Genomic DNA, 27,259 nt, shown 5'->3' on the forward strand with positions numbered 1-27,259 from the left:
GACTTTTAGTGACGGAAAATGGACTTTTAGTGATGGATTGACAAAAACTTAAGGACCAAAAATGGTCATTTCATTTATTTCGTTTTGGATTTTTGGAGCACGGTTCTTGGGCGATTTTTGGGCGATTTTCACGGAAAAATATTGGGGTAAGTCATAAGTGTTCCTTATCCTATATTGATTATATTTCATGATTTCATATTCATTTACATCATGAATCCGTAAATTTATGGAAGAAAAATCAAGATTTTTACAAAATCTTCCAAAAACGAAAATTTAAGATTTAGAGGTCGAGTTGTTATCGGATTTTGGTAAAATTGGTATGGGTGGACTCGTAATTGAATGGGTTATCGAATTTTGTAAGTTTCGCCGGATTCCGAGATGTGGGCCCCACGGGCAAATTTTGAGCTAATTTCGGATTTTAATGCAAATGTAATATTTTCATATGAAATTGATTACTATAATTTTTGTTGACTGTATTGAATTAATTATGACTAGATACGAGTCGATCGGAGTCGAAAAATCGGGAAAAAAGCATAATACTTGGTTAAATTGGAGCAAGTCGAGGTAAGTGACTTGTCTAACCTTGTGTGGGAGAAATTTCCCCTAAAATTGATATTAATGTGATTATTAAAATGTGTTGAAAGTCGTGTATACGGGCTAAATTGTGAAAGATTATATTTTTAAATTGTGTAGATCACTGTTGCATATTTATTAAATTATTTTATCTTGTTATATTCTTCATCATTGATGTGAGATATATACTTCAAATTTGTTTGATCTTTTCTTACTAATTGTTTTACCTGTTTAGTTGAAACTTGGTTTCTTTTATTCTGTGCATTATTTGAAGGTTGATTTTCTTTAAATTAAATATTATTAATATGAAGTATTTGACATTTTAAAACTTGATATTGAAGCAACGTATTAAAGATTTTGAAATATTATTTTCCTAAATTATTTACTCCTGAATATTTTTATACTCATTGTGATGGAGCCGTGAGCTCTTTATTGTGGAAAAATATTATTGTTGAATTATTAAAATATGAGTCGTGAACTCTTTATTGTGGAAAAATATTATTGTTCAATTATTTTGACATGAGCCGTGAGCTCTTTATTGTGAAAAAATATTGTTGTTGAATTATTTTGGCAAGTTAAATTATTTGAGCACCTGAGGTGCAAATTGTGATATATTGTGATATTGATACGCATGCGGTGGTATAAGGTCTGGGTGTTGAAACGCATGCAGTGAGATAAGGGTGGCTTGATACACGTGGCTAGTAGGGGTGACTACTAGAAGTCATGCGGTGTGATAAGGGTGGCTAAAACGCGGGATGCTATTTCGGAAAAAAATATTTTCTTTAAATAAATTGTGAAGGCTCCCGCTGTGATATAAGAAAATGAGATATTATAAAATTATTTATAACTTGGGACTACGATGCGGTACCTCGGTATTGCCTTTGTTGATATTGATTTATGGCCATAGTTGCTTTCGATTAATTATTATGATTTTCATAAAGTTGAAGAAAATTCTGTTTTGTAACCACGAGATATTATTTGCAATTATTTGGTGTCATTAAATGTGACATACTATTTGATTCATTTCCAATGTCATTTTATTTTACTACATTAATAAATATTTTACCATGCCATTATTATATTCCAGTAGGGCCTCACCTGACCTCGTCACTACTCTATCGAGGTTAGGCTTGACACTTGCTGGGTACCGTTGTGGTGTACTCATACTACGCTTCTGCACATCTTTTTGTGTAGATCCAGGTACATTTTTACCAGCCTAGACGTCAGTGAGTTACCTGCGCACGGAGACTTCGAGGTATATCTGCCAGCGCCCGCAGACTCCGGAGTCCCCTTCTATCATTTTATGTTGCTTCCTTATATTTTATTTAGACCTTGACATATAGAGACATTGAGAATTAATTCTTAGAAGCTTGTGACTTATTTCTACCGGGTTTTGGGAGTTGAAATTGTTGAATTGTAGTTTATTTATTTCAGATATTTATTATTATTCCGCATTGATAGGCTTACCTAGTCTTAGAGACTAGGGGCCATCACGACATCCTACGGGGGGAATTTGGGGTCGTGACAGTCCCAATAGGAAAAATTGTAAGAGCCAAATGGTCGAAACAAACCATGCTCATATAGATTGGCCCGAACCCAGGTGCAGAAAATGAACACATGTATAATAACGTACGAAGAAAGTTCTCTTCTTTATCGGCATCTTATATCCAAGGAAAATTCCTTTATTTGGAGATTTATTATACAAACAGAACCAAGTTAAAATCGACCGATTATGCCTATGGGCTACATTACATCGAGTTCAAACCATTCACTCGGCTGCTAAGCCTACGGGCTACTTTTTTCGGGAGTGAGTAAGCACTCACTCGACCACTAAGCCTACGGGCTACGTCGGCCATTACGTCTTCGGGCTACATTGCATTGAGTTCGAATCATTCACTCGACTGCTAAGCCTACAGGCTACTTTTTTCGAGTTCTAGCAAGCACTCACTCGATCACTAAGCCTATGGGCTACGTCGACCATTACGCCTACGAGCTACATTGCATCGAGTTCGAATCATTCACTCGACTGCTAAGCCTACGGGCTACTTTTTTCGAGTTCGAGCAAGCACTCACTCGACCACTAAGCCTACGGGCTACGTCGACCATTACGCCTACGGGTTACATTGCATCGAGTTCGAATCATTCACTCGACTGCTAAGCCTACGAGCTACTTTTTTCGAGTTCGAGCAAGCACTCACTCGACCACTAAGCCTACGGGCTACATCGACCATTACGCGTACTGGCTACATTGCATCGAGTTCGAATCATTTACTCGACTGCTAAGCCTACGGGCTACTTTTTTCGAGTTCGAGCAAGCACTCACTCGACTATTACGCCTTCAGATTATATTCCTTCAAGTTCGAATCATTAACTCAAATAGTAATCCCAAGGGATACGTCACTTCGAACAAGTCAATAATAGAAACTACAAAATCCAAATTTGATTGAATTGTTAAGATCCTTGTGAAAACGTTTATAAGGCACGCATCAAGTCTTCACAAATCGGCCAAAGTTGTCTATATACAAAAATTTATACATGATTGAATAAAAACATTATGAACTATGCTTCCTGATCATCATTAGGGATGTTTGCTTCTCTGTCAGGCTCTCCCCTATACTCGGATCCGCTCTTGCTATCGCCATCGTCAACATCGTCGCCATCAGAAGCTAAAGCTTTAGCTTCAGCCTCGAGCTCTTATGCCTCTTTTATTTCTTCGGTAAGGTCAAAACCCCGAACATGTATCTCCTCGAGGGTCTCCCTCCGAGACCTACATTTAGCAAGTTCAGCAATCCAATGTGCTCGGGCGTCGGCAGTATCCGCCGCCTCTCGTGCCTCCATCTGAGCAGCCTCGGCATCAGCCCGGTACACGGCAATGGACTTATCCGCTAAGATTTTCAACGACTCAACCTCGGCCTTGGCCTCAGCAAGCTGGGCTTCAAGCTCCTCAATTTTCTTATCTTGAGTCAAACCCTTTTGCTTAACGTTTCAAAGCTGGACATCGGCCGATAGTAAGTTGGTCAAAATGATCTCTTTTTCCGCAGCCAAGCGATCGATAGTCTCCTTCCACCGATTACATTCAACTTTGATTTGATCGACTTCCTCCCGAAGTGACCCGATCTTTTCAACCTTTTGCTGCAGTTGAGACAATGAAGGGTTAACTTCCACAGTCGAGTCAAACCCATACTTTAACAGAACGAGGCTCACCTACTTGTCAAGCTCGGCCCCTTTTTCACGAGCCTTGCCAAATCCGCTTGGAGGTCCTTTATAGCCTCGTCCTTCTGGTTGCAAAGAAGCCGCAAGGCATCTCTCTCCCCCGAGACCTTCTGAAGCTCGACCTCACACTGCCCAAAATCGACCCGAAATCTACTAATGGCCTGCACAGTAGGGAAAGAACACAAGTCAAACTCAGAAAAGAACAAAGAAACCAAGTATAGTAAAATCGTTACCCGAGTAATGAAACGTTGGGCCTCTTCCAGTAGAAGAAAAGCGTCCCCAATGTCAGAAGCATCACCGACTATGGTAAAGCAATCCCGAAAAGGATCCCCTGCACTAGAGCCTTTGCCCACATCGGGGGTCTTCAATTCTCGAGCTTCCTTTAATTCCTCCTCGGAAAAAGTGGGAAGAGAAGGCGAATAAACCACTGTCATAGTCCCAAGCAAATTACTCGGGGCATTCCGATCAAGACTCGGGATCCCGGAGTCAACCCCGACCGGTACAACTGCCATCGGTTCAGGAGCTTCGGTGACATCGATAGCTCTGGCAGATCGGGACACCAAAGCCGAGGAACCTCCTTCTTCCTCTTCTTCTTCCTCTCCTTCTTCCTCTTCTCTCAGTCGTTGGACCGAGTCGATCAAAAGGGCAATAGCTTTCCTCCTTACCCTTCGAGTTTTGGGCTTGGGGCCCTCTAATCGAGAGGCAGCTTTGCATTTTTTGTCTTTCCCCGATTTCGGGACAGGGGACTCATTTCCTTCTTCACCGCTCGAAGGCCTCAAAGCGGCGTCCTTGGTTACGCCTGCATAAAAGGAAATCGGTAATGAATGGAGCACAAAGAGCGCTTCGAAGGAAACGAGAAGTAAAACCTTACCATGGTTCTTGGCTTCCCATCTGCCTTTAGCCAAATCACGCCAAGCACGTTCGGCATAAGAGAAAGTCGGGGCTAACTTCCGAACCCAATCTTCGAGGTCGGGCACTTCTTGTGGTATCCAAGGGGAAGCTGTATATCGGGAAGAAAACATTTTAAAAAAAAAGCCGAAGTCTTATGAGAACAACTTACGATCGAAATTCCATTCCTCGGGGAATGGCATCTACTCTTCCGGAATGAGGTCACGGGTCCTCACCCAAATGTAACGCACCATCCAATATAAAGGATAGAGAAGAAGGGATGAGAAGCTCAGACTTGGAATGAGGGTGAGAGTATACAGACACTAGAGAAGGGAGATGAGGAGAAGCAGACATTTTACTCAACAATACGCATACCCTTTTTACAGCATCGATTCTCTTTTTATTAAGCCCTTCACCTTAGTCTTCTTGCCCGGGTCCCACACAAAGTTTTCTAATATTCCAAACTGGCCCTTCAACTTAGTCTTCTGGCCAATCTCGTTCATAACAGAGTACTAGTAATTCTGCACGAGTGTGTGTTGTCTCTATTATGCTTTTAGCATAGCCTACAATCCCTTCCCTATTTGCATTTCGAATAACTCCTCTTATGCCTCCATGCCTAAGATTAGTGTTTGCTGCACCATCAGTATTAAGCATAAAGTAGTTGTCTTTTGGTGGTTTCCATTTGACCACAATATACTATTCTATTGTACCTGTAAATTTATTGTTTCATATGTGTATTTGATAAATGATAATTGTGCCTAGTTGGTATAATATTGAATGCATCCGTGACAGCAAAATTATCTGGCTATATTTTTAATGAGAAGCAAGAAATTGAAAATCTTGACACTCTATGACATAAGGATATCAAATTATACACACTGTTTTGTTGTCTAATGCTGTGAATTAGCTTCAGTTACTTACTGCCTTCTTGTGTGGTGAAACCAACTTGGAGCGTTGGAAACTGATTTAGGGTTGTTTTGGATCTTTTTAAATGTCATCTGTAATGGTCGCTTTTTTAAATTCCAGGCTTTGGTCTTGATACACAGGTTTTTTGGGGTCACTCTTGTTGCATTCTACGTCTTGTGGCTTTCTTCTACTCCCGGAAGTTCACCATTTAATATCAAGGTACAACTTCACAATTTGGCAGCCACTTTTTGATGATTCAGTCAACTGTTTTGATGAAAAATGGTAATAATGCAGGGACTGTTCTCTGTGTCCTCAACCATAAAACAGGAACTAAAAGTGAAAGTCGGTCACACGAATACTCCAAACTCGGCAAGTTGGAGCAACCGTGGGTGGTTTTACGTGTCAGTGAGAATTGGCTTGTTTCTTTGGGTAAATGCTTTGGCTTTAATTCTCAACTATTGCAATAACTTCTAATAGTATTTTTTTTTATCGATTCTTTGATGCTTGTCTCCTGAATAAGGTTCTTGCATCATTGTTTCTCAGGTTGCTTTGCTTAATCTTATTACTATATCTTCAACTTGGGCTAGAGTTATTGATGTGATGGATAGTGAGGTAATTATGTCTCCGATTGATTCGATAAGTTTAAACAGATATCACCTCCCACAGAAGGGAAGTTAAATGGATTTAATTGAGTGCCTTGCCTTAATGGTAGTAAATTTTGAGATATGATTTAACTTTTTCCTTATGCAGTCAGGTTTAAGATTGTTTGGGTTTATTGGTGCTGGTGCTACACTTGGCCAGCTGTTTGGTTCGCTATTTGCCACGAGAATGGCTTGGTTAGGACCGCGTGTGTATATCTTTATGTTTTTTCTTGCTTCCTTATTCTTTTGAGGCTCTTTTACTTTCTATTTTCTTAGTAGTTCCTTTTTTGGTTCTTGTAGATTTACTTCTTGTTTCAGCAATTCTCATGGAACTTGCTGCACAATCATCAAAAGGGATCAAGAAAGATGTCTTACAATTTCCTGAAGAACTATCTCCCTTCAGGTTTTCTTCTTCTTGTTGTTCTTGTTCTACTCTGATCGGGTGTATTATTTATTAGATTTTATTAGCAATAGAATTAGTCCATCAGATGAGATTAGGGCGAGAGGTCTCTAATTGTATGATCAGCTCCCTCGGTAGCTCCTTTGAAGCAAGCAATTAAAGCTCTTTCTCTAGCCTCTATCAGCCTTTGGATGACTGTCTCATGTTTCTTACCCCGCTGTTATAGTGTTATGCAGTGGTGTACATAGAATTTTATGTAAGTAGTGTCATATTTAATAAGGTGAACAAATGAAAAAAATTACTATAAAAACTATCTTAATAAAAAACATTCAAATACATTAATAAAATATATGTCTTCAACGACTTTTCTTTTTCTTGAATAAATGATACGGGAATTTTTAATAATTTATTGAGAAATTTAAACAAGAGTTCTTGATTTTAAAATTCTTTATCCTTAATAATGAAGTTTTTTAGAGCAATGATTGATTTGTCTTTTTTTGTTTTAACTTTTTTTCTTGGATTTCTGAACTGTCTTTCCATGTTCAGTGTCATTTTAAGACTCTTCTTGGTGTTAGTTATAAAAAGGGAAAAAAGTAAAAGGCGAAAAAAAACTGGATGAAGCACAGCTGGAGAATCTAACCCGTGTCAACACATTTGTGTAGTAATCCAATATTATTGCCGGAATGGAGCACCTCCCATGGTCAAATGATGTCATTCTAGTCTTATTTATCTGTTATTTCTTTTTTAATTTGTCATTTATAAATATATTTAGTGAATTTTTCGGCGAAGCGATGTCACGTTACACCACTTGTATCCATGTGCATCCGCCGCTGGTGTTATTCCTGTTTTGCTGTTGCATTGGTGTCTCATCCATCCCTGGGTGGTGGGTGCACTTCTTTATTAGTGAAAGTTCTCTCTGCGGTGACATAATTTTGCCTAGTCTAGTTGAGTCATGGTGTAAGTTCGATATAGATCTTTAGCAGCTCCCTTTATTTATTTTCTTTTGGGATACGAAAGTGTTTGATCTAGCAGGAAATGCTTTTTACAAGAAAAACTGGAAAAAGAGATAACTGCTGTACCCACAAGTTACCATGAATCTAATATCTGTATCTGTGCTACATAGAGTTTGATAGTCCTAGAGTATAAAGAGGATGCCATTCATTTAACTCCTTAAAGAACACACTGTACTAATGATTGTAAATATGTGCTTTCTCTACACTTTACCAATTGAATACCTCTCTAGACAGTAATACCTCCCTCACAAGTTAGATAAAGGGTGTGTTTGGTACGAAGAGAAACATTTTCTGGAAAATATTTTCCCATGTTTGGTTGGCTTAAATGTTTTGGAAAACATTTTCCTTATGAACTCATTTTCCTCCAATTGGAGGATAATGTTTTCCTTATCAAGAGAAGGAAAAATATTTTCTAAAACTCCTTCTCAACCTTCCCCACCCTCACCCACCCACCCCACACCCTCACACCCACCCACCTAACCCCACCCCTCTCTCCAAAAAGGCTTTTTTTTTTCAAATTTCAGTTTTTCTTTTCCGTCACCACCCACCCTACACCCCCGCAAAAAAAGTTTTTTTTTTACTTTTTTTTTGTAATTTTAAATTTCTGTTTTTTCGTTTTTCTGCACCACCCACCCCCACCCCACCACCCCGCACAAAAAAAAAGCTTTTTTTTTTGTAATTTTCAAATTTCTGTTTTTTTTTCTGCACCACCCATTTCTTCCCCCCACCCCACTGCCCCCCACCCATACAAGTTTCTGCACCACCCATTTCTTCGGTAAGGTCAAAACCCCGAACATGTATCCCCTCGAGGGTCTCCCTCCGAGACCTACATTTAGCAAGTTCAGCAATCCAATGTGCTCGGGCGTCGGCAGTATCCGCCGCCTCTCGTGCCTCCATCTGAGCAGCCTCGGCATCAGTCCGGTACACGGCAATGGACTTATCCGCTAAGATTTTCGATGACTCAACCTCGGCCTTGGCCTCAGCAAGCTGGGCTTCAAGCTCCTCAATCTTCTTATCTTGAGTCGAACCCTTTTCCTTAATGTTTCAAAGCTGGACATCGGCCGATAGTAAGTTGGTCAAAATGGTCTCTTTTTCCGCAGCCAGGCGATCGATAGTCTCCTTCCACCGATTACATTCAACTTTGATTTGATCGACTTCCTCCCGAAGTGACCCGATCTTTTCAACATTTTGCTGCAGCTGAGACAACGAAGGGTTAACTTCCACAGTCGAGTCAAACCCATACTTTAACAGAACGAGGCTCACCTGCTTGTCAAGCTCGGCCCCTTCTTCACGAGCCTTGCCAAATCCGCTTGGAGGTCCTTTATAGCCTCGTCCTTCTGGTTGCAAAGAAGCCGCAAGGCATCTCTCTCCCCCGAGACCTTCTGAAGCTCGACCTCACACTGCCCAAAATCGACCCGAAATCTACTAATGGCCTGCACAGTAGGGAAAGAACACAAGTCAAACTCGGAAAAGAACAAAGAAACCAAGTATAGTAAAATCGTTACCCGAGTAATGAAACGTTGGGCCTCTTCCAGTAGAAGAGAAGCGTCCCCAATGTCAGAAGCATCACCGACTATGGTAAAGCAATCCCGAAAAGGATCCCCTGCACTAGAGCCTCCGCCCACATCGGGGATCTTCAATTCTCGAGCTTCCTTTAATTCCTCCTCGGAAAAAGTGGGAAGAGAAGGCGAATAAACCACTGTCATAGTCCCAAGAAAATTACTCGGGGCGTTCCGATCAAGACTCGGGATCCCGGAGTCAACCCCGACCGATACAACTGCCATCGGTTCAGGAGCTTCGGTGACATCGATAGCTCTGGCAGATCGGGACACCAAAGCCGAGGAACCTCCTTCTTCCTCTTCTTCTCCCTCTCCTTCTTCCTCTTCTCTCAGTCGTTGGACCGAGTCGATCAAAAGGGCAATTACTTTCCTCCTCACCCTTCGAGTTTTGGGCTTGGGGCCCTCTAATCGAGAGGCAGCTTTGCACTTTTTGTCTTTCCCCGATTTCGGGACAGGGGACTCATTTCCTTCTTCACCGCTCGAAGGCCTCAAAGCGACGTCCTTGGTTACGCCTGCATAAAAGGAAATCGGTAACGAATAGAGCACAAAGAGCGCTTCGAAGGAAACGAGAAGTAAAACCTTACCATGGTTCTTGGCTTCCCATCTGCCTTTAGCCAAATCACGCCAAGCACGTTCGGCATAAGAGAAAGTCGGGGCTAACTTCCGAACCCGATCCTCGAGGTCGGGCACTTCTTGTGGTATCCAAGGGGAAGCTGTATATCGGGAAGAAAACATTTTTAAAAAAAAGCCAAAGTCTTATGAGAACAACTTACGATCAAAATTCTATTCCTCGGGGAATGACATCTTCTCTTCCGGAATGAGGTCACGGGTCCTCACCCAAATGTAACACCCTATCCAACGCCGATCCTTGTCTTCATCGATACTCGACATCAAAGCCTTCGATGCCCGACGATGAAGTCTGATTAATCCTCGAAAGATTTGAGGTCGATACAGACGTATGAGGTGGTTCAGGGTAAAATTCAGCCCCCGGCTTTGGTGGAGAAGAAGCGAAGTAGGATTACTATACGCCATAGAGAGGGATGAATCTGACCAAGGGTGACCTGATATCTCTTACAAAAATCGATGATCACTGGGTCGACCAGACCCAATGTGAAGGGATAAGTGTAAACACTTAAAAATCCCTCCACATGGGTGACGACGCTCCCTTTGGGGGATGGAACTTGCAACATAACCTCGGAACCGCAGTTGCAGTCTTTTCTAACAGCCTCGAGATGACCCTTCGTTATAGAGCACATATACTTCGACACGTGCTCGCATCGACCCAGGACGGATGAAGGATTCTCAATCTTAAAATCGATCCTTAGAGTACACGGGCCGGGAATATAGTCAAAAGTGGACGACTCCACCGGCGCCTTGTCGTCGAACGACCGTGAAGAAGAAGCTTTCTCCTTCTGAGGCACAGTTTTAAAAGTCTTGGCCATTGATATGGAAGGAAGAAAGATGAAGAAAAGTAAAAAATTGATGCTACCAAAACTCTGGTAGCAACAAGAAAGGAAGAAAAGACGAGAAAATTTGGGAGAGTGAACGCGTGAAAGAAGTAAATGATAGATAGAAAAGCTATTTATAGGCTCGCGTCGTGACGGTTCAATATCACAGGTGGCCGACCACCATCTGACAAGCATTAAATACCTTGAAAGGCTGATTCGATAGGACAGCTATCACATACGTCATAATCGATCCCTGTGAGAACGTCGGCTTATGTCGCGATCGAACCACCAAAAATCGCATCGATTCTCACCGCATCCTTCGTGAGAAAAGAGGGGACTATCTGTATACGGTCAAAATAAATTTCGACCTTCCTACGTTCGATCAAGTTCGAGTGTTAAAGAGTCGGAATGAGTCGGAACGAGATTTCTGGGAGTTAGCTCCGAGTTCGGTATTATCGAGCCTCGAGTCCGAAGGTCGTTCAAGGAGTTGGCTCGATACCTCTATCGAGCTCGTGAACGAATCGATCCGCAAGGCACTGCTTCGAGGTCAGAAATGCTCGACGCCCATCTTGAAGGTCGAACTCGAGCCAAGACCGAAGGACCCGACCCAGTAACGAGTTTGAGCCAGTATCGAGCCCACAGGCAAAAGTCGTTGCGACCGCACCAAGAGAGAGAATCTTGGCAGGAATCAAGGAAGAGACAAGTCATCACGGGCCTTCCACTATATGCCTTATTTTATTGTCTTTTTTTGTGATGACCCTCTTCTATAAAAGGGGGAATGCGTGTAAGCTAAAGGGACAGACAAAAAGAAATCATTTCCCAGATTGAAAAATATCCCTTTGTGTTAGCTTTTATCTCATTCATTCTCATTCCCTATTGTTTGCATTCTCATAAGCTAAGAATCTAAGTATTTCTACTTCTCTTCACGATTTATGTCAAATTGTATCACATACCATTAGAACCATACATAAAATCTAACGTTAACCGATTTTTTCGGTAAACAATTATATTCCTTGTATCATATGAAATTGATTAATTTGGTACAGTTTGATAGCATGCATGAAATTATATGAAAGATTATTTCCAAGGTTTGTAAGATATAAATTAAACTTACATTAATGCTCCACTTGATTTTTTATTTTTTTTTGTGAGATCATGAGAATAAACTTGTGTTTTCATTTAGATAGTATTTAAAGTTTGGTGACCCTTTATCATGAATGTGATATATCTTGAGACTTTGAGAAAATCATAACATATTAATGTTTTATGCATTATGCTCGGCAACAAAAAAATATGAATAGTTTGATTTTTGGTGATCTATATTTATATGGAACATTAAGAGAAACTTGTATTTTATTCTTTCGTATGTATTTATTATAAAATAAATTTTTTATTTTAATAATATTGATATTATTTTATACAAAGTGTATACTACATGACTCGACATACATGTGCAACGCACGTGCCGAGTAACTAAGTATTATAAAAGCAAGATCAAAAGCAAAATATTAAAAGACAAAAATCCGTTTTAATGTTAGGGACCTTATGCCCTACCACAATTAAACATACAAATCAGTATAGTAATCAAGTGTCTCTTCGTTAATCTGAAAAAATGAAGAATTTGAGAAGTTCAAAATTGACCAGCTTGGTGTGCGAAATTTAGAATGGTATCTGATGGTTAGTTTCTATGCTAATTAGAAACCTAATGTTGACAATATATTTTCCAAGCAAGTTATCATCTCTTATATATCCATATTAATTTTTCAATTGCCTAAAATCAGCTTTGTTAGGAAACTAGAATGAAAAGTTTATTAGCATGAAAGCTCGACTTGTTTTTTAACGCCTTGGTTTTTCCTTTGTTGGTCTCCCACTGAATTCACTTCAAAAGCTTAACACTATAGCTTAGAGTTATAGCCAGAGGTGGAGTTGAAGAACTCGTTTGTCCTTCTCCTACCTTTGCTTGATAAAAGGTACTTGGCCAATTTCCATTGCAATGTTAACATTACTCGTTATTCGATCCATTTTAATTAGTTTAAAATTTTATTGACAAGAAACTACCATGGGTGCTTTTTATGTCTTAAAAGCTTTAAATATGACAGTTACCAAGGCAGAGAAAAAGGAATACTAGATTCAATATGTTTCATTAAAAACCGATGGAACTAAGTGACATTCATCTGTAATATATGAAGATGAATACTTATATAGGGCATCAACTATCAAGTGATACAATGATACGTAGAATTTTAGCTTGTGTTTTTAATAATCTTGTTGAAATTTGAAAAGACCGAACCATCGAAACATGAACACAAAATTGTAATTATATGAAAGAAATAGCAGAAAACCACCAAATTGATATACAACAAAGTTTTCATTGTGTACAAAATACACATTTTCTCTGAAAACCATGAGTGCACCAACATCCTTAATTATCATATATCACTGACCACAAATACGAGTATGCATTCAGTTTTTGGTCGATTTTAGGTTTAATTTGGTTCAAGTAACGAAGTTTTGGTTCATATACAAATAAAGCGATAGGTGATCAGTTGAGATTAGATTAATTTTCTTTTTCACGATTCAAGTGATTGTATGAATAACCAGAGCCTTCAGTGCCCCATCCAATTCATTGTGGATAGGGTGCACATTAAGATATATAACCATGTTCCACCAAATATATGTATATATTATTTTTTTTGAGAATTTTGGCTAAGTGCATGGGTTCAGGTGTACCTCACTTTACCCAATGGATCCGCCACTGGCTCTAGACATTGTTTTTCCTTTCCAATTATTGTGGTGCCTTCAGCTGCATAATGAAAACAGCACAAAAATCCAGGAAGAGGAACTGTGGACCGCTAATTCTTTGGAGATCAAGCAGGTATCTATCGTTCTGAGTTTTGTAGAGCTGTGATAGTATTTATGCAAATCCACATTAGAGAGATCTACATAAAAAACTAAAAAAGCTCCTACTAGTAGAATCAATGGAATATCGTAATTTGGTTAACACAAGTTCAAAGATGGATGTAATTCAATACCCGAAGCTAGGTCATAAAGGATAAATTAGACTTGACTATCGTTAGCAAAATCCAAATTTATGCATCAGTTCACAAATTCATCGAATTACCACTACGTTGAGAGTAAAAGATAATGAAACAAAGAAAGATAATGATACCTGCATTTCAAACTTCAAAGCGGTTTGTGGCTGTAAATGTGTACTCATGGAAGTTGCATTGCTAATAAACTGATAATTATTCACATGATTGCTGGCCATGCTCTTAAGATGATCAAGACCGTGACACTGACACCATAAACACTTCATATTGTAGTGCCCAACTTTTTTCCATCGAACATTTAGTTCATGCAGAGTTCCAAGAACCTGATTCATGATCTCCCGTGGATTTGCTGGAGACTGACAAAGTAATCAACAATGAAATAGAGGAAATTATTCAAACTTATTTCCATTACATATACTACAAGAAAACTAACCTGAAGTCCAACTAGCCATTTTTTCTCTTTGGAAAATGAGTGTCTCAAACTCGCTGCTTGAGAGGTTCCATTCTCAGCAGACAGCTGTCGATCAAGATTTGGAAGCGACCCAGGGGAATAACCATCCTGAAGAAACACAGGAAAGTAAATTACAAGGTCCGCCTAATGAATGTGGAATACTTAAGACTATAATAAATAGTCACCTGATATTTGAAGAATCATTGCTCTAAACTTAGGGAATAGGTACGGAAGTTAACAAGTAATATTGGGTAAAGCGAGAACTGAACTACCAGCGTTCTGAAACTTGTAGTAAGCGTGATGTAATATGGCCATTATTTTGTCAAATGGAGTCCATCTCACATAAGTATAAGCATCTTTGTAAAGTGTAGACTTTGTTGGCAATATTCTTTGGGACCCAAAAATATTGCATTGTGTGTTGGACATCATTTGCACAAGTTGTATCTCTTCTTTTACACCTAAGAGGTCAAGACTTTTTTGCCTATAAAAGGGAAGGCCATTAGTTCATTTTAGACACACCAACAAGACTTGAGTCTTCATTTCTTGTTTCTTCCTTTCTTCCTTTATTAAGAGTGTTTTATATGAGAGTTAAATGTTGGGAAACACTTGTGTGAACCCTTTCTTTGGAGTGATCTTGTGAGGTTATTCTCTTAGGGTATTTGGGATTAATTAGAGTGTTTATTCTAATTTTGTACTCTCTTTTGTACTCTTATTCTTATAGTAAATTGCTCCTCTCCGCTTGTGGACGTAGGTCACTTTGACCGAACCACGTTAAATTTGTGTCTTCTTTATCTACTTTAATTGTCGTTGTTATCAACTTCAATTGTCTTTGTTATTGTCATTATACCATTGTTTGGCTAATTTCCGCACTACCCGGGTTCCCGATCCTAACAAATTGGTATCAGAGCCGGATCTAACCGGGTTAGTTTCAATAGCCAAAATGACTCTAACAAAGACCTATGTTGAGAAATTTGACCGAAGAGCAAACTTCGGAATGTGGCAATTAAAGATGGAAGCTATCCTAATTCAGGATGGCTTAGACTTGGCGTTGCAAGAAAAGGAGAAGAAGCCGGATAAAATGACGGATGAGGAGTTTGCCATCATAGACAAAAAGGCAAAAGCAGGTATTATTTTAAATCTCTCAAATGAGGTTTTACGTGAAGTTTCTGTAGAAACCACAACTAAAGGCATGTGGGAAAAATTGAAAACCTTATATATGAAGAGGACGGTGGAAAATAGACTTTACCTGAAGCAGAAGCTTTATACAATTCGTATGGGTGAAGGTACCTCTATTCTCTCTCATCTTGACACATTTGATTTCATTCTTATGGATTTGAGTAATATAGATGCTGAAATTAAAGATGAGGATCAAGCCGTGTTACTGCTTTGTTCTCTACCCCCATCTTTTAAGCATATAAGAGATACTATGCTTTATGCAAAGGATAATATCTCTTATAAGGATATTAAATCTATCTTAAAATCAAAGGAACAGATAGATAGTGATATTACTGGGGAAGCTAGTGGAACTCAAGCGGAAGTTGGCTTGTTTGATAGGGGCAACTCCGACTCCATATCCAGATACAATAATTTACAGTGTCGCTATTGTCATAAGAAAGGTCACATTATCTCCGAATGCTATAAGCTGAAAAATAAAGAAAAGCATAAGGAAAGAAAAAATGAGCACAAAAATACTGACACCGTCGAAGCTAGAGTAGCAACTGATGAGATTGAGGGAACTATATTTTTAGCAACTGAAACTAGTTTCAGATTAGACAATGAGTGGATTTTAGATTCCGGTTGTTCATATCATATGTGTCCTAGAAGGGACTTGTTTTCTACATATGATTCAGTTGCAGGTGGAGTTGTCCAATTGGGTAACAATGTTACTTGTAACGTTATTGGCAAAGGTACAATTCGGGTCAGAATGCATGATGATGTGGTGAGAACTCTCACCGATGTTAGATATGTTCCCGAGTTGAAGAAAAATCTCATATCATTGGGCACTTTAGAATCCCTTGGGTGCAAATTCACTGGTGAAGGTGGAGTTCTGAAAATTTTTCAAGGTGCTCGTGTGATCATGAAAGCACACAGATCTGGTTCGTTGTATACTTTATTGGGCTCCACTGTTATAGGCCCTACTACAGTTTCGGTATCAGACAACTTGTCTGATTTTGATGGCATTAAATTTTGACATATGCCTATTGAGGCTTTTGCGGATAAAGTGGAGCAAATTTACTATATCATCCAAAATTAGGCCAAGGTGGAGATTTGTAATATGGCCATTATTTTATCAAATGGAGTCCATCTCACATAAGCATAAGCATCTTTGCAAAGTGTAGACTTTGTTGGCAATATTCTTTGGGACCCAAAAATATTGCATTGTGTGTTGGACATCATTTGCACAAGTTGTATCTCTTCTTTTACACCTAAGAGGTCAAGACTTTTTTGCCTATAAAAGGGAAGGCCATTAGTTCATTTTAGACACACCAACAAGACTTGAGTCTTCATTTCTTGTTTCTTCCTTTCTTTCTTTATTAAGAGTGTTTTATATGAGAGTTAAATGTTGGGAAACACTTGTGTGAACCCTTTCTTTGGAGTGATCTTGTGAGGTTATTCTCTTAGGGTATTTGGGATTAATTAGAGTGTTTACTCTAATTTTGTACTCTCTTTTGTACTCTTATTCTTATAGTAAATTGCTCCTCTCCGCTTGTGGACGTAGGTCACTTTGACCGAACCACGTTAAATTTGTGTCTTTTTTATCTACTTTAATTGTCGTTGTTATCAACTTCAATTGTCTTTGTTATTGTCATTATACCATTGTTTGGCTAATTTCCGCACTACCCGGGTTCCCGATCCTAACAAATTGGTATCAGAGCCGGATCTAACCGGGTTAGTTTCAATAGCCAAAATGACTCTAACAAAGACCTATGTTGAGAAATTTGACCGAAGAGCAAACTTCGGAATGTGGCAATTAAAGATGGAAGCTATCCTAATTCAGGATGGCTTAGACTTGGCGTTGCAAGAAAAGGAGAAGAAGCCGGATAAAATGACGGATGAGGAGTTTGCCATCATAGACAAAAAGGCAAAAGCAGGTATTATTTTAAATCTCTCAAATGAGGTTTTACGTGAAGTTTCTGTAGAAACCACAACTAAAGGCATGTGGGAAAAATTGAAAACCTTATATATGAAGAGGACGGTGGAAAATAGACTTTACCTGAAGCAGAAGCTTTATACAATTCGTATGGGTGAAGGTACCTCTATTCTCTCTCATCTTGACACATTTGATTTCATTCTTATGGATTTGAGTAATATAGATGCTGAAATTAAAGATGAGGATCAAGCCGTGTTACTGCTTTGTTCTCTACCCCCATCTTTTAAGCATATAAGAGATACTATGCTTTATGCAAAGGATAATATCTCTTATAAGGATATTAAATCTATCTTAAAATCAAAGGAACAGATAGATAGTGATATTACTGGGGAAGCTAGTGGAACTCAAGCGGAAGTTGGCTTGTTTGATAGGGGCAACTCCGACTCCATATCCAGATACAATAATTTATAGTGTCGCTATTGTCATAAGAAAGGTCACATTATCTCCGAATGCTATAAGCTGAAAAATAAAGAAAAGCATAAGGAAAGAAAAAATGAGCACAAAAATACTGACACCGTCGAAGCTAGAGTAGCAACTGATGAGATTGAGGGAACTATATTTTTAGCAACTGAAACTAGTTTCAGATTAGACAATGAGTGGATTTTAGATTCCGGTTGTTCATATCATATGTGTCCTAGAAGGGACTTGTTTTCTACATATGATTCAGTTGCAGGTGGAGTTGTCCAATTGGGTAACAATGTTACTTGTAACGTTATTGGCAAAGGTACAATTCGGGTCAGAATGCATGATGATGTGGTGAGAACTCTCACCGATGTTAGATATGTTCCCGAGTTGAAGAAAAATCTCATATCATTGGGCACTTTAGAATCCCTTGGGTGCAAATTCACTGGTGAAGGTGGAGTTCTGAAAATTTTTCAAGGTGCTCGTGTGATCATGAAAGCACACAGATCTGGTTCGTTGTATACTTTATTGGGCTCCACTGTTATAGGCCCTACTACAGTTTCGGTATCAGACAACTTGTCTGATTTTGATGGCATTAAATTTTGACATATGCCTATTGAGGCTTTTGCGGATAAAGTGGAGCAAATTTACTATATCATCCAAAATTAGGCCAAGGTGGAGATTTGTAATATGGCCATTATTTTATCAAATGGAGTCCATCTCACATAAGCATAAGCATCTTTGCAAAGTGTAGACTTTGTTGGCAATATTCTTTGGGACCCAAAAATATTGCATTGTGTGTTGGACATCATTTGCACAAGTTGTATCTCTTCTTTTACACCTAAGAGGTCAAGACTTTTTTGCCTATAAAAGGGAAGGCCATTAGTTCATTTTAGACACACCAACAAGACTTGAGTCTTCATTTCTTGTTTCTTCCTTTCTTTCTTTATTAAGAGTGTTTTATATGAGAGTTAAATGTTGGGAAACACTTGTGTGAACCCTTTCTTTGGAGTGATCTTGTGAGGTTATTCTCTTAGGGTATTTGGGATTAATTAGAGTGTTTACTCTAATTTTGTACTCTCTTTTGTACTCTTATTCTTATAGTAAATTGCTCCTCTCCGCTTGTGGACGTAGGTCACTTTGACCGAACCACGTTAAATTTGTGTCTTTTTTATCTACTTTAATTGTCGTTGTTATCAACTTCAATTGTCTTTGTTATTGTCATTATACCATTGTTTGGCTAATTTCCGCACTACCCGGGTTCCCGATCCTAACAAATTGGTATCAGAGCCGGATCTAACCGGGTTAGTTTCAATAGCCAAAATGACTCTAACAAAGACCTATATTGAGAAATTTGACCGAAGAGCAAACTTCGGAATGTGGCAATTAAAGATGGAAGCTATCCTAATTCAGGATGGCTTAGACTTGGCGTTGCAAGAAAAGGAGAAGAAGCCGGATAAAATGACGGATGAGGAGTTTGCCATCATAGACAAAAAGGCAAAAGCAGGTATTATTTTAAATCTCTCAAATGAGGTTTTACGTGAAGTTTCTGTAGAAACCACAACTAAAGGCATGTGGAAAAAATTGAAAACCTTATATATGAAGAGGACGGTGGAAAATAGACTTTACCTGAAGCAGAAGCTTTATACAATTCGTATGGGTGAAGGTACCTCTATTCTCTCTCATCTTGACACATTTGATTTCATTCTTATGGATTTGAGTAATATAGATGCTGAAATTAAAGATGAGGATCAAGCCGTGTTACTGCTTTGTTCTCTACCCCCATCTTTTAAGCATATAAGAGATACTATGCTTTATGCAAAGGATAATATCTCTTATAAGGATATTAAATCTATCTTAAAATCAAAGGAACAGATAGATAGTGATATTACTGGGGAAGCTAGTGGAACTCAAGCGGAAGTTGGCTTGTTTGATAGGGGCAACTCCGACTCCATATCCAGATACAATAATTTACAGTGTCGCTATTGTCATAAGAAAGGTCACATTATCTCCGAATGCTATAAGCTGAAAAATAAAGAAAAGCATAAGGAAAGAAAAAATGAGCACAAAAATACTGACACCGTCGAAGCTAGTGTAGCAACTGATGAGATTGAGGAAACTATATTTTTAGCAACTGAAACTAGTTTCAGATTAGACAATGAGTGGATTTTAGATTCCGGTTGTTCATATCATATGTGTCCTAGAAGGGACTTGTTTTCTACATATGATTCAGTTGCAGGTGGAGTTGTCCAATTGGGTAACAATGTTACTTGTAACGTTATTGGCAAAGGTACAATTCGGGTCAGAATGCATGATGATGTGGTGAGAACTCTCACCGATGTTAGATATGTTCCCGAGTTGAAGAAAAATCTCATATCATTGGGCACTTTAGAATCCCTTGGGTGCAAATTCACTGGTGAAGGTGGAGTTCTGAAAATTTTTCAAGGTGCTCGTGTGATCATGAAAGCACACAGATCTGGTTCGTTGTATACTTTATTGGGCTCCACTGTTATAGGCCCTACTACAGTTTCGGTATCAGACAACTTGTCTGATTTTGATGGCATTAAATTTTGACATATGCCTATTGAGGCTTTTGCGGATAAAGTGGAGCAAATTTACTATATCATCCAAAATTAGGCCAAGGTGGAGATTTGTAATATGGCCATTATTTTATCAAATGGAGTCCATCTCACATAAGCATAAGCATCTTTGCAAAGTGTAGACTTTGTTGGCAATATTCTTTGGGACCCAAAAATATTGCATTGTGTGTTGGACATCATTTGCACAAGTTGTATCTCTTCTTTTACACCTAAGAGGTCAAGACTTTTTTGCCTATAAAAGGGAAGGCCATTAGTTCATTTTAGACACACCAACAAGACTTGAGTCTTCATTTCTTGTTTCTTCCTTTCTTTCTTTATTAAGAGTGTTTTATATGAGAGTTAAATGTTGGGAAACACTTGTGTGAACCCTTTCTTTGGAGTGATCTTGTAAGGTTATTCTCTTAGGGTATTTGGGATTAATTAGAGTGTTTACTCTAATTTTGTACTCTCTTTTGTACTCTTATTCTTATAGTAAATTGCTCCTCTCCGCTTGTGGACGTAGGTCACTTTGACCGAACCACGTTAAATTTGTGTCTTTTTTATCTACTTTAATTGTCGTTGTTATCAACTTCAATTGTCTTTGTTATTGTCATTATACCATTGTTTGGCTAATTTCCGCACTACCCGGGTTCCCGATCCTAACAAATTGGTATCAGAGCCGGATCTAACCGGGTTAGTTTCAATAGCCAAAATGACTCTAACAAAGACCTATGTTGAGAAATTTGACCGAAGAGCAAACTTCGGAATGTGGCAATTAAAGATGGAAGCTATCCTAATTCAGGATGGCTTAGACTTGGCGTTGCAAGAAAAGGAGAAGAAGCCGGATAAAATGACGGATGAGGAGTTTGCCATCATAGACAAAAAGGCAAAAGCAGGTATTATTTTAAATCTCTCAAATGAGGTTTTACGTGAAGTTTCTGTAGAAACCACAACTAAAGGCATGTGGGAAAAATTGAAAACCTTATATATGAAGAGGACGGTGGAAAATAGACTTTACCTGAAGCAGAAGCTTTATACAATTCGTATGGGTGAAGGTACCTCTATTCTCTCTCATCTTGACACATTTGATTTCATTCTTATGAATTTGAGTAATATAGATGCTGAAATTAAAGATGAGGATCAAGCCGTGTTACTGCTTTGTTCTCTACCCCCATCTTTTAAGCATATAAGAGATACTATGCTTTATGCAAAGGATAATATCTCTTATAAGGATATTAAATCTATCTTAAAATCAAAGGAACAGATAGATAGTGATATTACTGGGGAAGCTAGTGGAACTCAAGCGGAAGTTGGCTTGTTTGATAGGGGCAACTCCGACTCCATATCCAGATACAATAATTTACAGTGTCGCTATTGTCATAAGAAAGGTCACATTATCTCCGAATGCTATAAGCTGAAAAATAAAGAAAAGCATAAGGAAAGAAAAAATGAGCACAAAAATACTGACACCGTCGAAGCTAGAGTAGCAACTGATGAGATTGAGGGAACTATATTTTTAGCAACTGAAACTAGTTTCAGATTAGACAATGAGTGGATTTTAGATTCCGGTTGTTCATATCATATGTGTCCTAGAAGGGACTTGTTTTCTACATATGATTCAGTTGCAGGTGGAGTTGTCCAATTGGGTAACAATGTTACTTGTAACGTTATTGGCAAAGGTACAATTCGGGTCAGAATGCATGATGATGTGGTGAGAACTCTCACCGATGTTAGATATGTTCCCGAGTTGAAGAAAAATCTCATATCATTGGGCACTTTAGAATCCCTTGGGTGCAAATTCACTGGTGAAGGTGGAGTTCTGAAAATTTTTCAAGGTGCTCGTGTGATCATGAAAGCACACAGATCTGGTTCGTTGTATACTTTATTGGGCTCCACTGTTATAGGCCCTACTACAGTTTCGGTATCAGACAACTTGTCTGATTTTGATGGCATTAAATTTTGACATATGCCTATTGAGGCTTTTGCGGATAAAGTGGAGCAAATTTACTATATCATCCAAAATTAGGCCAAGGTGGAGATTTGTAATATGGCCATTATTTTATCAAATGGAGTCCATCTCACATAAGCATAAGCATCTTTGCAAAGTGTAGACTTTGTTGGCAATATTCTTTGGGACCCAAAAATATTGCATTGTGTGTTGGACATCATTTGCACAAGTTGTATCTCTTCTTTTACACCTAAGAGGTCAAGACTTTTTTGCCTATAAAAGGGAAGGCCATTAGTTCATTTTAGACACACCAACAAGACTTGAGTCTTCATTTCTTGTTTCTTCCTTTCTTCCTTTATTAAGAGTGTTTTATATGAGAGTTAAATGTTGGGAAACACTTGTGTGAACCCTTTCTTTGGAGTGATCTTGTGAGGTTATTCTCTTAGGGTATTTGGGATTAATTAGAGTGTTTACTCTAATTTTGTACTCTCTTTTGTACTCTTATTCTTATAGTAAATTGCTCCTCTCCGCTTGTGGACGTAGGTCACTTTGACCGAACCACGTTAAATTTGTGTCTTCTTTATCTACTTTAATTGTCGTTGTTATCAACTTCAATTGTCTTTGTTATTGTCATTATACCATTGTTTGGCTAATTTTCGCACTACCCGGGTTCCGTATCCTAACACGTGACAATGTGAACCATAGTAGTGTATTGTGAAATTAATCATATACAAAAGACTGACTCTTCACATGCTTTGCAGTTTTCACCTTCATTTTATAGAAAGCCAATAGATTCAATCAAGCAAATATCAGGAAAACTGCTACCTCTTCCCCCAACCCTAAGAGGTTGGAAAATAAGCCACTTCTGAGTTATAAGATTATTTTTAGACTCTGATACTATCAGTAAGAAGTTCAGAGGTATAACAGAATCAGTAGGGGAATCAGAATTAGGACATAGTTGGAGAAGTGCAGAACATAGTAGCATCTCTTGTTCCTTATTTGTGCAAAAAGATAGCAGCATGTCCGTAGTCAGAGTTTCTTCATTGTGATGGGATTTTCACAAATTGTACTTTTCCTATCTGAAGTGACTCGGCAGGTAGAATAGCTCCATGACAATCACACAACAGCATGAACGTAGTTAACATTTTCTTATTGACAGAAACAGTAGTAAATGCCAGCCCAAAAACTTTATGCTACGAGAAATAATGACTGTAAAAATAAGAAAGGGCATACCATAGATTCCTGAAACTCAGCTCCTAGATAGCTACCGGAAGCCAAGGAATGGTTGTCGTACAGCAGATAGTATGCAACAGTAGCCTGAGACAGACATATGAAGGTATAAAGCAAGCTGAAGTAATTAAAAGGTTCACTACATTTCATCACTTTGTAATCGATTTGATTGAACGTGACCTCAAACTTTAGTTGAACCACAGTGTATATAACTCCTCCCAAGGATCAGCAAATACACATAAAGCCCTCATTTCCAGTGTAGAGATGTAAAACACAAGCATAGCTACAATTGCTGGCTTATTTATCCTTTTCCAATACCCTTTTAGTAGGCATATGCAGTAGAGGAAAACCACAAGAAGAGAAAAGCAGCTATGCCTAGAGACAGAGTAACGTACATCATCTTGCATTCGCTTTTGCAAAGATTCGAGCAACTGGTCTCGATCAAAACCCATTCTAATTACTTGCTGGAGAATTTCCTCGTCGAGCTGCAAAGTTGTACGCAAGACAGCTTATAGTATCAGCAAGGATGGGTAATAGAAAGAATTACACGCTACAAGTATTTAACAAACAGACAATAATATGGGATAGATGAGATAAGCTCTCGACATATTTCCAATCAAACAAGAACCTCTACAATAGCTGCAAGATACACAAGTTTTCCCTGATCTCGTAGAAGGAAGTGAAGATTGGAAACAATGATTTGATGTCCTTTGGAAGTATACTTGATGACCTTTATGTCACCACTTGAATTAATACAGGAATAACAAGTGGAGAAATCACAAAGTCCAGTGTCCAGTATAAGTTTCCAGATTTGCAGCAGCATATCTAGTTGGATTTGAAGATAGCGGTCGACAAAAAGGGGTAAAATCAATTGGAATACTTTTAGCATCATACAAGATAATCTTTTGCTATTAGCAAAATAATGTTATAGTTACCTTTTTCAGAAGTTGCATAGAATCAGGTGGAGGAACAGCCAAATACCGAGGAAGATGAATTTTGAACCACTGGTGCTGACGAATATCAGCTATGGTGGTCCGCATCATAGGGTCAACAATTAGCATCCTTGGTATCAAATCCCTAGCTCCAGGTGACAGATGACTCGGAAGGGTGTAGATTCCACGCTGAATGACACATTGTTAACCATGTAAAGAACCACTACCTTAGACAGCAAAAGTAGATCAATCTATGTACCTGTATTTTCTTGAAAAGGTTAGGTATATTCTCATCTTCAAACGGAAGTTTTCCACAAAGAAGAGCATATAAGATAACACCACAACCCCAGACATCTACCTCCGGACCAGCATAAAGTTTCCCAGAGACAACCTGCAAATAAATGTTGTCGATATGACTTCGGCCTTCCAGCTCAAAAGACAAATGTTTATCTTAAAGATTACAAGTGGTGCAAGTTTCCACCTCAGGAGCCGCATAATTAGGACTTCCACAACTTGTCTTCAGAAAATGGCCATCTCGCATAATGTTGCTCAAGCCAAAATCTGCTATCTTTACATTGCCTCTTGCATCCAAAAGCACATTCTCAGGCTTAAGGTCCCGATGAACCACCCTATTCCTATGGCAGTACTCTACACCGGCAACAATCTGTCCCCAGCCAAAACAACCAAGCAATAATGATCAGCGAAAAATTAAACTACATAAAGATAAAGCCACAGTTAAGACTGCCATTTGTACTATCACATGACAAAGAGAAAAAAATCAACTGTACCTGCTGAAAAATATGCCGAGCTTCATCTTCCTGTAACCTGCGTTTTTCCATAATATAGTCAAAGAGCTCGCCAGACTTACCATACTCCATTACAACATATATATCTGTTGGTGTCTCTATCACTTCATAGAGCCGTATGACATGTGGATGCACAAATAATCTACATATTCTTATTTCTCTTCTCACTGCACAAAAATATAGTGAAATTTTAGAAAAAAATGGATAACCATTTAAATCCTTAAACGAAAAACCAAGACGAGATTCAAATAAAAAAGAAACCAATTTTGTTGATAGCATAATGCTACCCCAGGCATGAGCTTCATACGTTTTTCCTCCATGCCGAGATTCCTCATTTTTTGACGGTTAAGGATTTTTATAGCCACGTTGTGCCCCGTCAGCAAATGCTCAGCAACTTTGACTTTACCGAAGGCTCCATGCCCAAGAGTTTTTCCTAGCCTGTAGTTTCTCAGAAAAGGAGTATCAGTCGTTCCACCACCTCTGCTACCCATTTGTCTATAGCACACCTGATTGAACACCCTTAGCAATTTAGTCAAAAACTATTGGATACCTACTATTCAGTAAATCCATTTGCCGATACGGTCTCAAAACATAGTTTGCACACACAGCAGATTAACTAAAGTTTACAACTTCATTAGAGTATCATATTATAAGATTAGGTCAATTTTAGCATCAAAGAAATCAAATTTTATTGAACATGTAATCCGATCCAAGAAACTTGGAGAGTTCCGCTAGACAAGTTATCAACTTGAAGATTATCAAGAATTTCAGCACACGGCAGTAGACAACAGGTACTACCGTTATCTAAAAAGACTAAAAGCTATCAACTTGAAGATTCCGCAATCAATGATCAAATAAATAAATTAACACCCACATCAAGTTCATATCAGAAACCGTAATTACTGACTTAAAGCACGATTTTGCTCAATTGTACAAAATTAATCACAAAGACCAAGAATTTTGTTATTATTACATATGAACTAACAGAAAATAAAAGTTAAAACAAAGAACTAGAAAATGTAAGAATTGTTTTTCTCACTGTGCTATGCGCGAATTTTCTCGGGAAAGAGAGGAAAAAGGAGAGTCTAGAATTTCAGACAGTGAGGAAAGTGATTGGAGCTTTGTAATTCTCGACTTCAGAATCTGATTCAGCAATACTTTAGCCCTTAAGTTTGTCAAAAGAATTTCATTTGTGCATTTCTGTTGATTACTGGACGTCTATGCATTATGCGCTCTCCACCGAGAGATTCCAAATAAAATATAGACACATGGGCTTTGATCCCAAATAATTCCAAAACGAAAGAAAACAACTTTTGAGCCACCCAAAAAAACAGACTTTCTTACTCTCAAAAATAGCATTCGTTCCTCCACCTTCAAATCCTACGCCGCCTCCGCCCGGGGGCGAAGGTACGTAACGCTAAGGCGGTACTTAGAAAATTATACCGTATATATAAAGTAAAATATTAAATTTTAATAATATATAGCATATATTGAATATGATTGTTTTTAGTTAGATGAAATTCCTGGCTTCGTCATAGACTCCGCCGCACTCACTCTTCTGTTTTCGTCAACTTCGCACCTCCTCCTGTTTTCAGCATAGAAATTGTGAACAACGTTAAATCATTAGTTTGCTTCGACAAAAGATGGAAGTCAGGAAATGCTTCAGTATTGATATTGGAGAGCTTTACATAGTATGAGTACGACACCCTTAAATGGAAAAATTTATTAAATATATGTTTATAATAATTGATTAAGATTTTGCTCCGTAATATTATAGCCTGTTTTATTTTGAGAATTTTTTTTTATCAAAAGTACTTTATTAAAAAAAATTTGTAAGAAGTAGTTTGTGTTTGACTAACTAATTTAAAAAATACTTTTAAACAGTAATTAGTGTTTGACCAAACTTTTGAAAACTGCTTCTAAGTATATTTTTTTCAAAAATGCTTCTCAAAAAAATACTTTTGAAATAAGCTATTTTTTTCTGCTTCTACTTTTGCTCAAAAGCACTTTTTCCTTCCAAAAACTTGACCAAAAATCTCAATTTTTGGCCAAAAGTGTTTTTGAAAAAA

At 38.4% G+C, this 27,259-nt stretch overlaps 4 protein-coding genes across 10 annotated transcripts; 1 reads left to right on the plus strand and 3 right to left on the minus strand.

The window, feature by feature from the left end:
• Positions 1 to 2,991: 2,991 nt before the first annotated feature.
• On the minus strand, positions 2,992 to 5,495 carry LOC107761873 (uncharacterized). Of its 4 annotated transcripts, none has more exons than XM_075252133.1 (3): positions 4,658 to 5,495; positions 3,778 to 4,585; positions 2,992 to 3,705 (listed from the first exon to the last, which is right to left on the minus strand). In XM_075252133.1, the coding sequence occupies exons 1-3, from the start codon at positions 4,806 to 4,808 to the stop codon at positions 3,591 to 3,593; spliced, it is 1,074 nt and encodes a 357-aa protein (XP_075108234.1). In that variant the 5' UTR covers positions 4,809 to 5,495; the 3' UTR covers positions 2,992 to 3,590. The 4 variants fall into 4 exon arrangements, with proteins under 4 accessions (XP_075108234.1, XP_075108233.1, XP_075108235.1 ...); XM_075252132.1 differs by having other exon boundaries at positions 3,778 to 3,947; positions 4,020 to 5,495; XM_075252134.1 differs by having other exon boundaries at positions 3,782 to 5,495.
• Positions 5,491 to 7,631, plus strand: LOC142180012 (uncharacterized). The gene is made up of 6 exons (XM_075250929.1): positions 5,491 to 5,554; positions 5,645 to 5,799; positions 5,875 to 6,009; positions 6,124 to 6,192; positions 6,331 to 6,427; positions 6,522 to 7,631. Exons 1-6 carry the CDS (start codon positions 5,491 to 5,493, stop codon positions 6,677 to 6,679), a joined length of 678 nt encoding a protein of 225 aa, XP_075107030.1. The 3' UTR covers positions 6,680 to 7,631.
• A 131-nt stretch (positions 7,632 to 7,762) lies between these two features.
• LOC142180337 (uncharacterized) lies at positions 7,763 to 12,842 on the minus strand. 2 transcript variants are annotated; one of them, XM_075252129.1, is made up of 3 exons: positions 9,140 to 12,842; positions 8,898 to 9,067; positions 7,763 to 8,831 (listed from the first exon to the last, which is right to left on the minus strand). In XM_075252129.1, the coding sequence occupies exons 1-3, from the start codon at positions 9,926 to 9,928 to the stop codon at positions 8,711 to 8,713; spliced, it is 1,080 nt and encodes a 359-aa protein (XP_075108230.1). In that variant the 5' UTR covers positions 9,929 to 12,842; the 3' UTR covers positions 7,763 to 8,710. The 2 variants fall into 2 exon arrangements, with proteins under 2 accessions (XP_075108230.1, XP_075108229.1); XM_075252128.1 differs by having other exon boundaries at positions 8,898 to 12,842.
• A 130-nt stretch (positions 12,843 to 12,972) lies between these two features.
• On the minus strand, positions 12,973 to 26,886 carry LOC107780581 (SNF1-related protein kinase catalytic subunit alpha KIN10). 3 transcript variants are annotated; one of them, XM_016601130.2, is made up of 11 exons: positions 26,745 to 26,886; positions 25,498 to 25,696; positions 25,173 to 25,357; positions 24,866 to 25,048; positions 24,644 to 24,775; positions 24,388 to 24,573; positions 23,848 to 23,937; positions 23,456 to 23,539; positions 14,125 to 14,250; positions 13,811 to 14,047; positions 12,973 to 13,543 (listed from the first exon to the last, which is right to left on the minus strand). In XM_016601130.2, exons 2-11 carry the CDS (start codon positions 25,679 to 25,681, stop codon positions 13,427 to 13,429), a joined length of 1,524 nt encoding a protein of 507 aa, XP_016456616.1. In that variant the 5' UTR covers positions 25,682 to 25,696; positions 26,745 to 26,886; the 3' UTR covers positions 12,973 to 13,426. The 3 variants fall into 3 exon arrangements, with proteins under 3 accessions (XP_016456616.1, XP_016456614.1, XP_016456615.1); XM_016601128.2 differs by lacking the exon at positions 26,745 to 26,886 and adding an exon at positions 26,535 to 26,689; XM_016601129.2 differs by lacking the exon at positions 26,745 to 26,886 and adding an exon at positions 26,230 to 26,518.
• Between the last annotated feature and the right edge of the window lie 373 nt (positions 26,887 to 27,259).

Source organism: Nicotiana tabacum, chromosome 4, assembly GCF_000715075.1.
Source record: "Nicotiana tabacum cultivar K326 chromosome 4, ASM71507v2, whole genome shotgun sequence".
NCBI lineage: Eukaryota > Viridiplantae > Streptophyta > Magnoliopsida > Solanales > Solanaceae > Nicotiana > Nicotiana tabacum.

Coding starts and splice junctions, on each gene's coding strand:
- LOC107761873 (XM_075252130.1), bottom strand. CDS start 4,808: ATGTTTTCTTCCCGATATACAGCTTCCCCTTGGATACCACAAGAAGTG. Junction 3,706..3,777: donor GGGCCGAGCTTGACAAGTAG/GTGAGCCTCGTT, acceptor TCTCAACTGCAG/CAAAAGGTTGAAAAGATCGG.
- LOC142180012 (XM_075250929.1), top strand. CDS start 5,491: ATGAGAAGCAAGAAATTGAAAATCTTGACACTCTATGACATAAGGATA. Junction 6,010..6,123: donor GAATTGGCTTGTTTCTTTGG/GTAAATGCTTTG, acceptor ATTGTTTCTCAG/GTTGCTTTGCTTAATCTTAT. Junction 6,428..6,521: donor AATGGCTTGGTTAGGACCGC/GTGTGTATATCT, acceptor TGGTTCTTGTAG/ATTTACTTCTTGTTTCAGCA.
- LOC142180337 (XM_075252128.1), bottom strand. CDS start 9,928: ATGTTTTCTTCCCGATATACAGCTTCCCCTTGGATACCACAAGAAGTG. Junction 8,832..8,897: donor GGGCCGAGCTTGACAAGCAG/GTGAGCCTCGTT, acceptor TCGTTGTCTCAG/CTGCAGCAAAATGTTGAAAA.
- LOC107780581 (XM_016601128.2), bottom strand. Junction 25,358..25,497: donor TCTCGGCATGGAGGAAAAAC/GTATGAAGCTCA, acceptor ATTTTTGTGCAG/TGAGAAGAGAAATAAGAATA. Junction 14,048..14,124: donor AATGGCTAGTTGGACTTCAG/GTTAGTTTTCTT, acceptor TTACTTTGTCAG/TCTCCAGCAAATCCACGGGA.